This window comes from Talpa europaea (assembly GCF_964194135.1).
Source record: "Talpa europaea genome assembly, chromosome: 6".
In the NCBI taxonomy this organism is placed as follows: Eukaryota; Metazoa; Chordata; class Mammalia; order Eulipotyphla; family Talpidae; genus Talpa; species Talpa europaea.
In genome coordinates, this window is record NC_140072.1 from 92503958 (window position 1) to 92518390 (window position 14433).

At 33.5% G+C, this 14433-nt stretch overlaps 1 protein-coding gene across 2 annotated transcripts in view; it reads right to left on the reverse strand.

Annotated features, from left to right (window-relative positions):
- The window catches only part of PAN3 (poly(A) specific ribonuclease subunit PAN3), a gene marked incomplete at both ends in the record, with an annotated part of 117568 nt that overhangs the window by 14342 nt on the left and 88793 nt on the right, over nucleotides 1–14433 (reverse strand). Inside the window, 7 exons of one of the 2 annotated variants that reach the window (XM_084234355.1) lie at nucleotides 1242–1332; nucleotides 2434–2599; nucleotides 6386–6487; nucleotides 6575–6691; nucleotides 6922–7083; nucleotides 11597–11654; nucleotides 12384–12488. In XM_084234355.1, coding sequence (XP_084090481.1) covers nucleotides 1242–1332; nucleotides 2434–2599; nucleotides 6386–6487; nucleotides 6575–6691; nucleotides 6922–7083; nucleotides 11597–11654; nucleotides 12384–12488 — 801 coding nt within the window. The remainder of the gene's footprint in view (nucleotides 1–1241; nucleotides 1333–2433; nucleotides 2600–6385; nucleotides 6488–6574; nucleotides 6692–6921; nucleotides 7084–11596; nucleotides 11655–12383; nucleotides 12489–14433) is intronic. The other variant, XM_084234356.1, reaches the window with a different exon arrangement.

Genomic DNA, 14433 nt, shown 5'->3' on the forward strand with positions numbered 1-14433 from the left:
TACAATCCCCTTAAGCAGAAGAAAGCTGCTACTGGGGAAAAATATATAGCAGGCAGATTCTTCCACGTAGTGCCCACTAGATGGTGCTACCAACCAAGTCAGCTTGGCTGCTGTTGAAGTTAATGGGCACAATCCATAGAGAAGTCTGATATGACTGAATGAATGTGAGTGGCTCGAAGTCTGGGGGGACTGCACTATGTAGCAAAAGGAGAGATTTATATGTGAATTGGAATACTAAACACTACTCAGACATTACTCATTCTGTCCCTTTACCTTTTTTTCTGAGATTTTGTATTATGATAAAAGGAACTAAAATCTTTAAAAGTTTTAATAAAAGAAGTTGAAATGAATAGGCAAGATGGTCTTGTTTCTCCATGTACTTAAGAATTCTGCCTTATTTCAACCTCTATAAATGAGTAAATGTTCAGAAAGACCAAAAATTTCTTATCCAAATCAAACACTGTCTTTAAATGAAAGCTGCATGTCCACCAAAAAATATGAATCATCATTAATAAAAACAGTAATATAAAATATTTGCTTTAAATAGCCATGCTACTTGCAGAGTAATCAAGGCAAAAGCAACTACACTTATTGTTACTTGTAGCAATATGGTTCATATTATCTTACACTTTATATTAATCAAGCAATAAGAAATAAATAGCAAATTAGCTAAGAATTTAAAGTACCAGGGCCTAAATCCATACTATTATTACTAAATAAGATAATCAGCAAATTCTGAAAGTATACAAGTGCGTGATAGGCTCTGATTAAGCAAACGAAAAAAATTATTTAGAAGACAGCAACACAATATTCCTTTGAAAATATTTCTGAAATTTTTAAAGTGGAAGTGGGACAACTTTTCTACATGTAAAAATATTAAGTGTGATTTTAACATTAGAGACGAGAAAAAAAGCAAAATGTCATTTAATATAATTCATTCAGCTAATCTGCTGTAACCTATCCTGGGGTTAAGTTTCCTAATCACATAAATACATTTTCACTTGAACAGCTAGAGTCACTACATTGTCTTTAATTCTATATATTCTAACCTAAAAACGCTTTACTTTAAATATATTACTATGACTAGAGAAGTATATGTTCAATACATGCTCAAAGAGAACACTCCCAAAATAAACTGAAATCTAGACTTAAAACCCTGAAATACTTTAAAATAAACAAAATTATTTTTAAAAAAAATCAAGCCTTAAGTTATAAAGTATCCATTATTAATTCTTACTCACCTGGTATTGAGCCATTAATGCCAATGGATTGTTATTCTGACTGTTATCAAATGTTAATACATCAAAAACTCCAACACAATTTACTCGCAACCTTTAAAGAAGAGTATTTTTTTAAAAATTAATTAAAATAAGATTTTAAATTATATGAGTAGAAATTTAACATTTCCTATTAGAAAGTATATGAAAATATTAATTAGTCTAGCCTCCTGCCCCAGCCCCATGTAAGGTCTATTAACCAACATTTTATAGGTGAGGAAATTAAGACTCACAGAGAGCAAAAGATAGGGTTATCGTTGTTAAGTCAGAACTGATAAAGTCAGCATTGTAACACACAACTTTTGACTACTAGTTCAATGGTCTTTTCACCACACCAGGTTGCTTCTTCATTATTTATGAACTAATAAGCAAACATTTGCTAAACATTTGGTGCCATTCAAATCATTTAAACTCACTTAACCTAACTCATAATTGTTGAGACAAATACTTTACAAATGTCAAAAATGGAGATAACAACAGCAGCCGTCTCATAAAGTTTCTGAACACAGAGAAATAACTTGCTCAAGATCATATAGACAGTAAATTAAGAGGATATGAGCTCAGGCAACCTGGCTTCTGAGAACTTGAGCTCTTTATGCCATACTGCCCAAAACAATTCTCAAAATTATGGCAACTTCAAACTCTGGTGAAGTCAAGGTCTGTGTTACTTAACTCTCTATCAGTAGTTCTCAAAGCATGGGACCCAATCAGTAACAACAGCAATACCTAGGAACTTGTCAGAAATACAAATTCTCAGGTCCACTCCAGATTTATTGAATCATAAACTCTGTGGGTTGAGCCCAACAATCTGTGCTAATATTATTAGTAAGTTCTCCAGGTGATTCTGATTCATGTTTAAATTTGAGAACCACAGTTGTGGTACACAGAATTACTGTTTTGATACTATTTCTATATTCCCACAACCCTAATCATACCTAACTCCCCAATTTTTATTAAGATTCTTGAATAATAACCAGGCATTTTATTAAGAATTCAACTTTTTTTTTTTTTAACTTACAAATGAACTCAAGTCACAGCAGTTCTTCTGGATGGAATATATGAAAAGGCAGAATTAAAACAAATTATCATGCTTTGTTTACTAAGTGTCTTAAGTTAATATGCTTGGCGAAGTAGTCAAAACTCAGAATGCCAGTACCTTGTTTTACCAGTTATTAGAATCTTTGTTGGGTCCATAACTCGACATGCCAAACCTGCTGTATGAATGGTACGCAATGCAGAACTCAGCTGAACAATATATGCCCAAATAAGAGATTCTGGCAACAATCCAGCATGCTGTCTGGGCAGTGGTCCATCATGTTGACCTATAAAGTAAATAAACCAAAAAGTGGAATATTCATTCAAGTTATCAACTAAAACATTCAAACTAAAATTAAAGAAAATTCATGTATATTCCTGGCACAACTTATCAATTTATGTGTGTGTTCGTGTGTGTGTGTGTAAATATCTAAGTTCAAACTATTAATAAGAATTTAAAAGACAAACTCAAAACTTCCTATTTATAAGATTTTATCTTTAAATTGTTAGCAGCAGAACTCCCACTGAACTGCTCTCTTGGAATCTTTATAATTTTTGAAAAAAAGAAAATTAAAGTAAAAATGAGTATCTGTGGACCAAATAAATGTAATTAAAAACAAGAACTGTTTTTTTTAGAGATTGTTACTTTACTAAGATAGTGGAAAGTCCTAGCCCTTATTATTTTCAGGGTATGTGACATCTGTTTATTCAGCGGTCTAAAAGAAAGAAAAGTCTATCATTTTTTTTTTTTAAAGATTTATTTATTTATTTATACAAGCACTGGGTACAGTCAGAAGCGGGGGAGGGTGAGAGAATTCACCAGAGCCAGAGCGGGGAGCAGAGCAGGCAGAAGGACCGAAGTACACTGCTGAAGGGAGCAGCGGGTGGCAGGAGAGGTCTGCGCGCCATGTGGGACCCTCCTCTGGTGGCTGGGAAGCAGCCGGGGATTGAACCGATGCTGCAGAGGCTGCGGGCAGCTTCGCAACCCAGCGCTCAACCGCTGCGCCACCTGGGAGGCCCAAGTCTATCATTTTTTAAAAGTCTTCTCTTTTGACACATAATGCTCTCTCTATGCTATGACGCCAGTTAGACAAGATGATATTCAATTCACAAAAATACTGTAAAATACTGAATGCCACTATATGTAATGATGAAGCACAGCAGTAATCTGGTATACCATGAAAAGCAATTATTTTCATTCTATTAACTCTTTCTAGTGCTTCTTGATATTAGTTTCTGGGTCCTGATAATCCTTAATCGGTAGGAAAGAAGCCATAAAAACTCAATCCAGATTTTATGATTATTTTATGATTATTTGAATTTATAACCTTATAAATTCAAGAACTCATATAGTTATAAATAAACTTTGCTAAGTAGGTATAAAAGCAATATGGCTAAATGGTTAACTCTGAAGATAATAAATAGAAAATATGCTTGGAATAATATTCCCAGGGAAAAGCAAATACTTAATTCACATACTACTATCCTTCAATTTAGATAGAAATGAAAATAATACAACCTGGAAGAATAGTGTTAACTGACTCCAAAAAAGTGGCTCTAATTATTACTGGCAAAGCAATGTCAATGACGACTATGAAAAGTTTAAATAAAATTAGTTAATAAAGATGGCAATTAAGGAGTACTTCCAGAAAACACTTATTAGTTACTGTGTGCCAGATACTGTCTAGTTTTTACTCACATTATCTCATTTTAAACCTCTGTCATACACCTGTATGTATTGTCATTCCCATATTCTAAATCTGTATTTTTAGATGCAATTTTTTCATTTGTTCTATGTGAATAAATTAAATAGTATAAGAAAACATTAGACTTCCATTTATGTCTCTACAAGTTTATATAAACATTCACCTTTCTTTAATATTGGCCTTTTAAAAAATCCACAGAATTGTATTTTATTAGGGCCTCCCCAGTGGCCCAGTGGTTGAGCGCTGGGTTGCGAAGCTGCCCACAGCCTCTGCAGCGCCAGTTCGATCCCCGGCCACCGGGTGAGGGTCCCACATGGCGCGCAGACCTCTCTGATGCCTGCTGCTCCCCCCAGCAGTATACTTCATCAGTCTGCCTGCTCTGCTCTCTGCTCTGACTCTGGTGAGTTCTCTCACCCTCCCACGCTTCTGACTGTACCCAGTGCTTGTACAAATAAATAAATAAATCTTAAAAGAAAATTGTATTGTATTAGAAATTGCTGTCAAGTATTTATGTATATCTGGTATATTTAGGACAGTTGCTACCTACCATTCAAATAATACTTTTAAATATTAGAAAAATAACTGATTTCTAAGAAAATGTAAACATAACATACACAATTAGTAGCCAATACCAAAAACAGAATAGTTAAGTTGGCTTTATTTATTTTTAATGAAAAGTAGTGCTATAAATCAGGGGTTCTCAACAGAGATAAATTTTGACCCCAGAGGACACTGGCAAAACCTAGAGATATTTTTGGTGTCACAAATGGGTCAGGGGGTGCTACTAACATTCAGTGGTTAGAAGCCAGGGATGCTGCTAAACATCTTCCAATGCACAGGACACCCCCACAAATATAATTATTCTGCCCAAAATGTCAACAGTGCTGAGGTTGAGAAACCCAGCCATAAATTAAAGCCAACAGTTATTTCACAGGTGTTATTACTAAAATAAACTTGAACAACTACAGCTATCTTCATCTATAGGAAAAATTATACCACATCCCCTTCAACAAAATTATGTAGGTATCTGCAGATGACATGGCAAAAGGAAGAAAGTGACCACACTATATGACCAGATTTTTAATGTGAAACAGTCATAACCACAGCTTTCTTCTCTTAACTGCCAGAAAGCAAAGTTACAAGTAAACAGAAGTAATAAATTACTTTTATCCATAATTAGAGTCCTCAAAGGAGTCACAATCCCAAAAACACTGCCTCAATTTTGAACATTATGTATTCAAGAAAATCTTTAAAAAATTAAAAACCACAATAAAGAATATGCAGTGCTTCTTTCTTGCTCCCAACCCAGAAAATGATATATATATTTCCTTTCTCAAATATATAAATAACATCTTAAAATGTTTACTTTGAAACTGTTTACCATTTAATAAATATCTGTTAGAATATAATTTAATTAAAGTATTCTGATTCTTTGCAATATCTGACTTTTATAAAGAACCAAGGGGCAAAAAAAGAAATTCTCCATTTAAGTAAGTTACCTGAAAAACTGTTTTGAAGACAAATTTCTCAAATAACTTGTACTCTTATCTTTAAACAAAAGCATTTAAGGAAATAATTTCATAAATGATATGTAGTCACACCATATTACAAGAAATTAGATCATTATATTCAACAACATAATTATAATTGTAACTTTAATATAATTGTAATAAAATAATCATTTTGAAAATATAAAATTGGGGGATATATTTATAATAAATGATATAATGGACAATGCAAAAGGAGACGAAAGAAAGGAAGAGAGGGAGAGAGAGAGAGAGAGAGAAAGAGAGAGAGAGAGAGAGAGAAAGAGAGAGAGTAAGAGAGAGAGAGAGAGAAAGAAAGAAAGAGAGAGAGAAAGAAAGAAAGAGAGAAAGAAAGAGAGAAAGAAAGAGAGAAAGAAAGAGAGAAAGAAACCAAGACACCAGAGACCATAATGGTTGTACTTTGGTGATACTACAGGATTTTCTTTTTTTTTCCAATTTACTAAATTTTCCAAATTATAATTATTCAGAAAGCACTGTATTTTTAAAAGAAAAACCTTTTAAAGAAGAAAATCATTTTTATCATATTTTCATTTAAATTTCAAGTATCTACATGAGTCTTTAACAACCCATCTTCATCTCAGTCTATAGACAGAATACATAATGATATAGACATATAACAACATAATATAGACATAATAATAAAGACAAATTTGTTATGGATTTACTCTATTTCTTTGAGATAATTCTTTTTAAAATTCAATAGTCTGATTAAGCTGAGTGATTACAGGGATAAATTTACATGTATATTACAATACAAAACAACTCTTCCATAGTGCAAAAACATTTGTCAAACCACAGCTTGCTTGCATTTTTTTCTTACCCCATTTTCTCTTTGTGAAATAGGCATCAGCATTAGGATCATTAAAGTGTCTGCTCATCATAGTTTCTCCTCCAGCATGGAAATCATATGCAAACACAAGAGCTTAAAACAAAAGACAAACACTTATTACTAAAATCTGGCCTCAAATAATAAAGCCCACAAGTAAAAAGACAATTACAAATTACTCACAAGGCTCTGCAAATGCTTTAGTAGTAAACACTTCACGCAAGGTTACAATATTTGAGTGCTGAATTTTTTTCCACATATCGACCAACACCATGCACTTTGTGTTAACAAGACGAAAACCTAAAAAGAAAAATTTTTCTTCTCAACTATAAATGACATCTCCCTCCTACTTCATTACTTTTTTTAAAATCCGTCTTATATACATTACTTCTGAGGTATTACTATCCAAATGAAAAAATACATTTATTTTTTACCATTTAAATTCAGCCATTAAATACATATTCAGGAATATATGAATAATCTTAGTCTCAACAATATACTTCTGAAAGAGAATAATTTATCTCCCTTACCATGTATCCTCCGAAGGCAATATGGCAGATCATCTTTGCTATTTACAGCTTTGTAGCAAGATGTAATGTATCCAAAATTACTTGATTTCTGTATCCGGTTAGGTGGTGGCAGTGGTTCTAGAGGAAACAGGCTATGGTAGCTGTCAACTTCTGTAGGGACTGCTAGAGTAATTCATAGGAAGACAATTTTTAACTTGCAGACATTCATAAATCTCTCAGAGTAAAAAAGAAATCAAATCTACTATAAACCATTTATATCACAACAGTTTTGTATTGTTTTCAAATATAATCAATTGTATTTTTCAATTAGACAGCTTCCACTCTGCTAAGTGTCTTGAATAATTTAAGAATGTTCAAAATGTTTTAAGTAGATAACTGAACAAGCAAAATAAGCCTAGAAAATCACCTAGATAAGAATAAAGAAAAACTAACAATAAATAGTAAGGTCTTAGTGGAGAGTCTTTTATTCTCCTTTATACTATTATGTATTTGTCAAACATTTTACAAAGAAAAACATGTTTAACTATTTTTTAAACACAGCAAAAAATCTCTTTAAAAGTAAACAAAAACACCTGGCAAATTTTGACCTATGATTGTTTGGAATAAAGGTGAAATCATATTAAGAAATCTCTTAATTATAGAAGACAAGTTCAAAATGACCTCTCTTGATTTTGCAAAATGAGTAAGGACACCTCAACCACTGTCAGACATTACAAATCAAAGTAAAGAAAATCAACTAAATATATTACAGATAGATACATTCTTCAGAGCAGCTCCAATTATTAGTCTAGGACTCAGTTCTACCAAATAATATTAAAAATAGTAAAGAAAAATTTGACTTATTTCCCCTATTCAACTTTATTTCCCCTACAAAGAACATATAGAATGACTGGTGGAGTTAAGATATTACATGACTGTGATTCACTATGGGAAGCCCACAAGTCCATGGCAGTGTCTCCATCTCACAATTCTGTAATTATTGTACCAGATAATCTTTGTTACTAGTGATTATAATACACATTGTAGGTGTTTAGTAGCATCCCTGCCCTCTACCCACTAGTAGCTAGTAGCAACCCCACTGCAACATGTAACAACTAAAAATGTTCCACATACTGCTAAATGACCCACCAGTGATGTAACTATCTCTGGTTGAGAAACACTGACCTATAGGAAATAAATTATGATTTTAAACATGAAAATACTAACTTGATGAAATATTAAGTATAGAGTAGAAAAGGGAAAGAAAAAAAAAAGCCAGCAAGACCAAAGGTTAATAAATGAGTGTACATGCAATGTGCCAGAGGATTAAAGTAGTGACAGAAAAAAAAAAATTAAATGTTATCTGAACACAAGTGCACAAAATTGGATTAACTATAACTTTGAGTTAACCTTCAAGTCACTGGTTCATGTCTACAAATGACTGCTATCGTTTATTAGTTTTTTTTAATTGCTTATTTTTTTTAAATATTTGTTTTTGTTTTTATATTTTTATTTACAGGAGAGGTCTGCCACATCATATGTGGACCAGCTCCCCGCCCAGTATAGAACTCAGGATGCAGCGGTGACAGCACTGAGAGTCAACTCCTAGGCCATCAGGGATGCCCAGTTTTAACTATTCTTTTTTTTTTTTTAAAGCTTTATTTATTTATTTATACAAGAACCGGGGTATAGTCCAGATGCGTGGGAGGGTGAGAGGATTCACCAGAGACAGAGTGGGGAACAGAACAGGCAGATGATGAAATACACTGCTGAGGGGAGCAGCGGGCGCAACAGGAGAGGTCTGCTGCTCCACGTGGGACTTTTGCCAGCCGGCCGGAATCGAACTGGAGCTGCAGAGGCTGCGGACAGCTTCATAGGGCGGTGCTCAACCACCTGAGCCACCAGGGGAGGCCCAGTTTTAACTATTCTTAACATAAGCTCAGCATATAAAAGGAAAGCTCAGACCTTGACTTCACATTTAAATGCATGCTCTTCTTTACCAACCACTGTCTTCTTTCTCGTATCTATTCTACAGTTTTATTATATATGTATTCCTTAAGTCTAATATGTATGTACTATATGTATATATGTATAAACACACATACGTGTAAACATAGAAATTTCAGTTGACTTTGTATAAAGGTATCATGCTGTATGTACTCTCACAACTCAAACTAAATATTATATTACTAAGATTGTTCTGCATTGTCACGTCAGTATACTTTCTTCATTTAAATTGCTGTACAATATCCACTGTGTGACTATATCACAGCTAATTCACCCATTGTCCTTCTAATGTATCAGTCAAAAATTCTGCTATTTGGGGCAGAAGTTTGGATAACTTTCTATGTTTTCCAGTTAAAAATATATAGGAGGGGCCTCCCCAGTGGTGCAGCGGTTGAGCGCTGTGTTGCGAAGCTGCCCGTGGCTTCTGCGGCGCCGGTTCGATCCCCGGCTGCTCCCCGGCCACCGGAGGAGGGTCCCACATGGCGCGCAGACCTCTCCTGCCGCCCGCTGCTCCCCTCAGCAGTGTACTTCGGTCCTTCTGCCTGCTCTGCTCCCCGCTCTGGCTCTGGTAATTCTCTCACCCTCCCGCGCTTCTGACTGTACCCAGTGCATGTATAAACAAAACAAACAAACAAATAAATAAATAAAACATGCCTCTATAAAAAAAAAAAAAAAAAATATATATATATATATATATATATAGGAGTATACTTATATCTTAAAAGCAAACTGCTGGATCATAGGGTATGTAAATAGGAGTTTTCCAAAGAAATTAGCAGGTTGGCAATTTATAACTATCAACAACATTCTATTGGACACACTTTGAACCCATATCCTAACACTTTTTAAAGTCCTATCATTTATGGTAAGACTTTAAAATAGCATCTTATTTATATTTCCTTAATTCTCAATAATGTTCAACAATTCATGTTTTTATCATGTTTCTCTTTCATGAAATGCCTATGCCTATCCTTTGGCCAGTTTTCTATTCAGCTGTCTAGGCTCCTACTGATTTTTTATATTGTGAAATCTTCTTTCAAGTACTTTTATTATAAGTATCTTTGACTTATTAATGCAGTAAAATTCTATTCGTATTTTCCTTTAGAGTTAAATATCTTTGTGTTCTGTATAGGAAATTTTTCTTTACCGAAAAGTTAAATCTAGTCAATTATATTACACAGTAGGTATTTAAAGTTTGCTTATCGATATTTAGATTTTTAATTTATTTAGAGTTGATTTTTGAATGTGGGTTGAAATAATGACGCAATTTTATCACTGACCATAAAGAAAACCATTATTTCTAACACCTTTCTTCCCCTAATGATATGTAATCTCAATTATAAAATATGTTGAGGCTCTCCCCAATTTGTTCACTTATCAATTTGTGTGTAATTGCATGCCACTACTATATTGTCTTAGTTACTACAGACCCAAACCAAGCTTCTCTCTCCCAAGACAATCAGGTTCCTAAACGTTATCTTAAAATTGCCTTGAGTAGTCTTATTCCTGTACTCTTTGGCAAGTTTAACCATAGACCATGAAATACTCTACTATACTTGAAGATCTCTGTTGAGATGTTACACATTTTTGTTGTGCTGATTCCTTGGTACAGAGATCTAAAGCCAGTATAAACAGCACTTCTCATTTGATTGTATTTTTTTTTTATTTTAAGCTACTGGTCTATGAAAAATGCACTAATACATATGAATCTTATATTCAGCTATTTCCTAAATTCAATTCTAATTTTAAAATATCTAATCCATATTCATATGACTTATACCTGACAGATGTATTTTTGCCTTTCACAATCTTTAATGCTTCAAATCTTTAATGCTTCAAAGTTATTTATTTTTCTTTTACTTTGATTAGGGCATCAAGTACAATGTTAAATAATATAGTTACTTAACCTGTCTGCGAACTTCAGTTTCTTTTTTTTTTTTTTTAATATTTTTTTTTTTTTTTATAGAGGCATGCTTTATTTATTTATTTGTTTGTTTGTTTTGTTTATACATGCACTGGGTACAGTCAGAAGCGCGGGAGGGTGAGAGAATTCACCAGAGCCAGAGCGGGGAGCAGAGCAGGCAGAAGGACCGAAGGACACTGCTGAGGGGAGCAGTGGGCGGCAGGAGAGGTCTGCGCGCCATGTGGGACCCTCCTCCAGTGGCCGGGGAGCAGCCGGGGATCGAACTGGCGCTGCAGAGGCCGCAGGCAGCTTCGCAACCCAGCGCTCAACCACTACGCCACCAGGGAGGCCCCGAACTTCAGTTTCTTCATATGTAAAATGGAAATAGTAACATTATTAGTATCAATGTCACAGAATTTTTTGAGTAAGAAAGTTAAGACATGTAAAGCATATTTGGCACAATGCAGTCTCAAAAAGATACATATATAATGTAATCATAATAATAATTACCTTCTTTCTCTGCTTATCAAGTTTCAGAAGACAATAATATTTTAGTGCATAGTAAGGTAAATCACATCAATTCTAAAAGTCTCCAAATTTTGGAAGAACTAGAATATTACATGTAGAATTAACTGAAATAAACCACATGACCAGTGGCATTCTGGAACCCTTAATGAACATATGCATAAAATAGTAATTAGCTAGCTTAAGACATAAAAACATGTAGGACTACATAGGGATTATAATATCATCTAAAAGGAAGTATGAATCAACTTTGCATTTTACCTGGCATATCTGCTTGATCAAGTTGAGCCATTGTTATTAAATGTCTATTGATCAGCTCCTAATGGGAAGACAAATGTATATTTACATTGAAACACAGCTTCTGATATCTGAATTTTGTATTATAACTAGATAATATAAGTATTAATTAATGGTAAAATATCTAAATTCCACTATTTGATATACCTGCCTACAAGTAAAGTGGAGTCTAAGAAGCTGTGCTACATATAACCTAAAGTATATAACTAATATGATGGCTGAAAACTCAAGGTACTCTTTTCAATCTTTCACTCTATGGACATTATTTCTGCAATGCAAAAATATATCTGAGAATCTAAGGGTAATATGAAATTCTGTATATCACACAATACTTATCTGTTCACCAAAAAATAGTAATTTTATTAAATCTACTTAACAGAAAATGTTGAGGTCTCTTAAAATGAGGCTTATTTCTGAGCCAAATTACTTTTTCTCAACCTACAAATATTAGCAAAAAGTTTTATGTTTAAATAATTTCTTTATGTACTTACAGAGACCTAGAGAACAGGAAATGCAGAAAGGCTGTCCACTTAAAAGAGTTCTTCTGTTTCATATCTTAACATAATTATTTGCAATTTTCTTGAAAAATACACTTCCTAAATATATCAATTACAATTCATAAAGTCTAAATTGTGTGATTTAGTACAACATATGAAATTAAATAATATGATTTGAAAAACTGTTCTTTCTGCAGTTTTTTTTCTAAAATACAACAGACACTCTGTATCTGCTACAAATTCTGAAAGCGTACCTGCCGGAGTTCATCAGCCATAAAGAAGGAAGGTGCGTTTGCTTTCGGTTGCATATAAGCAACATGAGGTGCTGTTGGAGGATAAATATGATAGTTTGGAAATACCTAAAAAAGGTAAGGAGGTAGGGGAAATGTAATGAATAATTTTTCTCAATTGATAAGTTATATCATTTTCATTGAGTTCTGATTAAATAAGTGATAAATTGATACTTTTTTTAATCTTCAAATGATATTGAACACCTCAGTGAATACTTATTATCAGTACACTTTCTGAATGAATTCATTAAAAAATCATCTTATATTGTAATAATTTTAGAAATCAAATGAGCAAGAAAACATTTTTTCGGCATAGTCAATTTTAAGCTCCAATGAGAGGCAAAATAGTTTTTTGGAAAAAATGTTACAAAGTTTGTAAGCTCTTTTGAAAGCAAATGGGAGAGAGGAAGAAAGCAGATACTAAAAGTGTTTGAGTGCAGTCAGATATTAAAGGATCACTGTCCTGGCCACAGAGTAAACTGTGCTCTTGCAGGGCTTTCTGTAGCCAATCCATAGCCAATCTAAACAGTGTTATCTATATTTGTTGACACTTCAAACTGCAATAGTAAAAAGAGGAGGACTTGGTCAGTAGCTTAAGTGAACAGGAGGGTTCAAAAATATATTTACCTTTCCAGCAAACTACAAAGTTACTAATTCTGCTTGCTGCTTCCTCTTTCTCTCTTCCTAGTGGACTCTTCCCACAATCCTGCTTTCTTCTCTTATTCCTGTCTCTCCCTCACTTCATTAACACATGATACAAAATCAAAGTACATTTCAAAATATCTTTTCTATTGTTTTATTATTTCATTTGAAAAGCTGAAATGTACATTTTTTCTTTCAAAAAATAAATTCAGCTGATTTCTGGTGCCATCAGATGATTATTCTGCTCCAGATTTCATCTAGGAAGTAGTTTTGCAATACTTGCAATATCTCCCTCTAACCTGCAATGTGCAGGGAGAACAGTACCTCTCTTGACCTGCCTTGGCCACCAAACATCAGGTAGTACCAGTTTGACTTAAGTACTTCAGATTTACCATGAGCATATTTTTAGGAGTGGTATGAAGGGTAAAAATGTCACAAAAATGCATCTCATATAATAGTTTTTACAAAAACAGCTGAAACAAGTTTTGTGACAAAAGAACCTCTTAATAGATTAAACCAAATTTCTTCTTTCTACAAACACGATAAAACAAAAATGTAAATAATTATAAAATATAATAAATCAAAAAAAGGTAAAAACATTCATGGAATTCTTACTTGAAAGAACCAAAGAAAGTCTCTACTCTACCTCAATTATTTGACCTTCTGTTCGGCAAGCTGTTCTGTGATAATTTTTGAAAGATCTCTGACCAAAAACAAAACAAAACATAAAACTATTAGCTATTTTATTATGTTTCAAAAAAGCATTTTATAAGAGTTACAAGTACTTCCACAATTTTCTCACATTTATTTCTCATAGGAGGTTAGGTACTGCTATACCCATTTTACAATGGGGGAAACAATCTCAGAGGCATGAAGATTCAAGAGTCACAAAACACTGGCAGAACCAGGACTCTTATAAATTAAAAAATAAATTGGTTATATCTCCACTGCAACAGATGTTTAGCAAAATATTAAATGTAATAAAAATGAATGATTACATTAATCATTAATCACTGTAGGATGAAAATCCGCTGACCAAACTCCAAATATACTTTCCATCTTAGCCTGTCATCTATAGTTATGTCAAATGTCTACAGTTTAGATCAGTTTCCATTATTTTAATGGAATATGTCTGTTTTCCTCATAAAGCTAAAAAGGTACAATTTATGAAACATGAAATCACTCGTTTTCTCCTCCCGTTCCCTCTCCCTCTGTTCTCCAAGATAATGCTTTGGTAGTTCTTTTCTCATCCACAATTAGGGATTTTATTTTCATTTTTATTTTTAAGATTGATTCACTTATGCACACAAGAATTGGGGCACAGGCCAGAGGTGTGGGTGGTGAGAGGATTCACCAGAGACAGAGCAGGGAA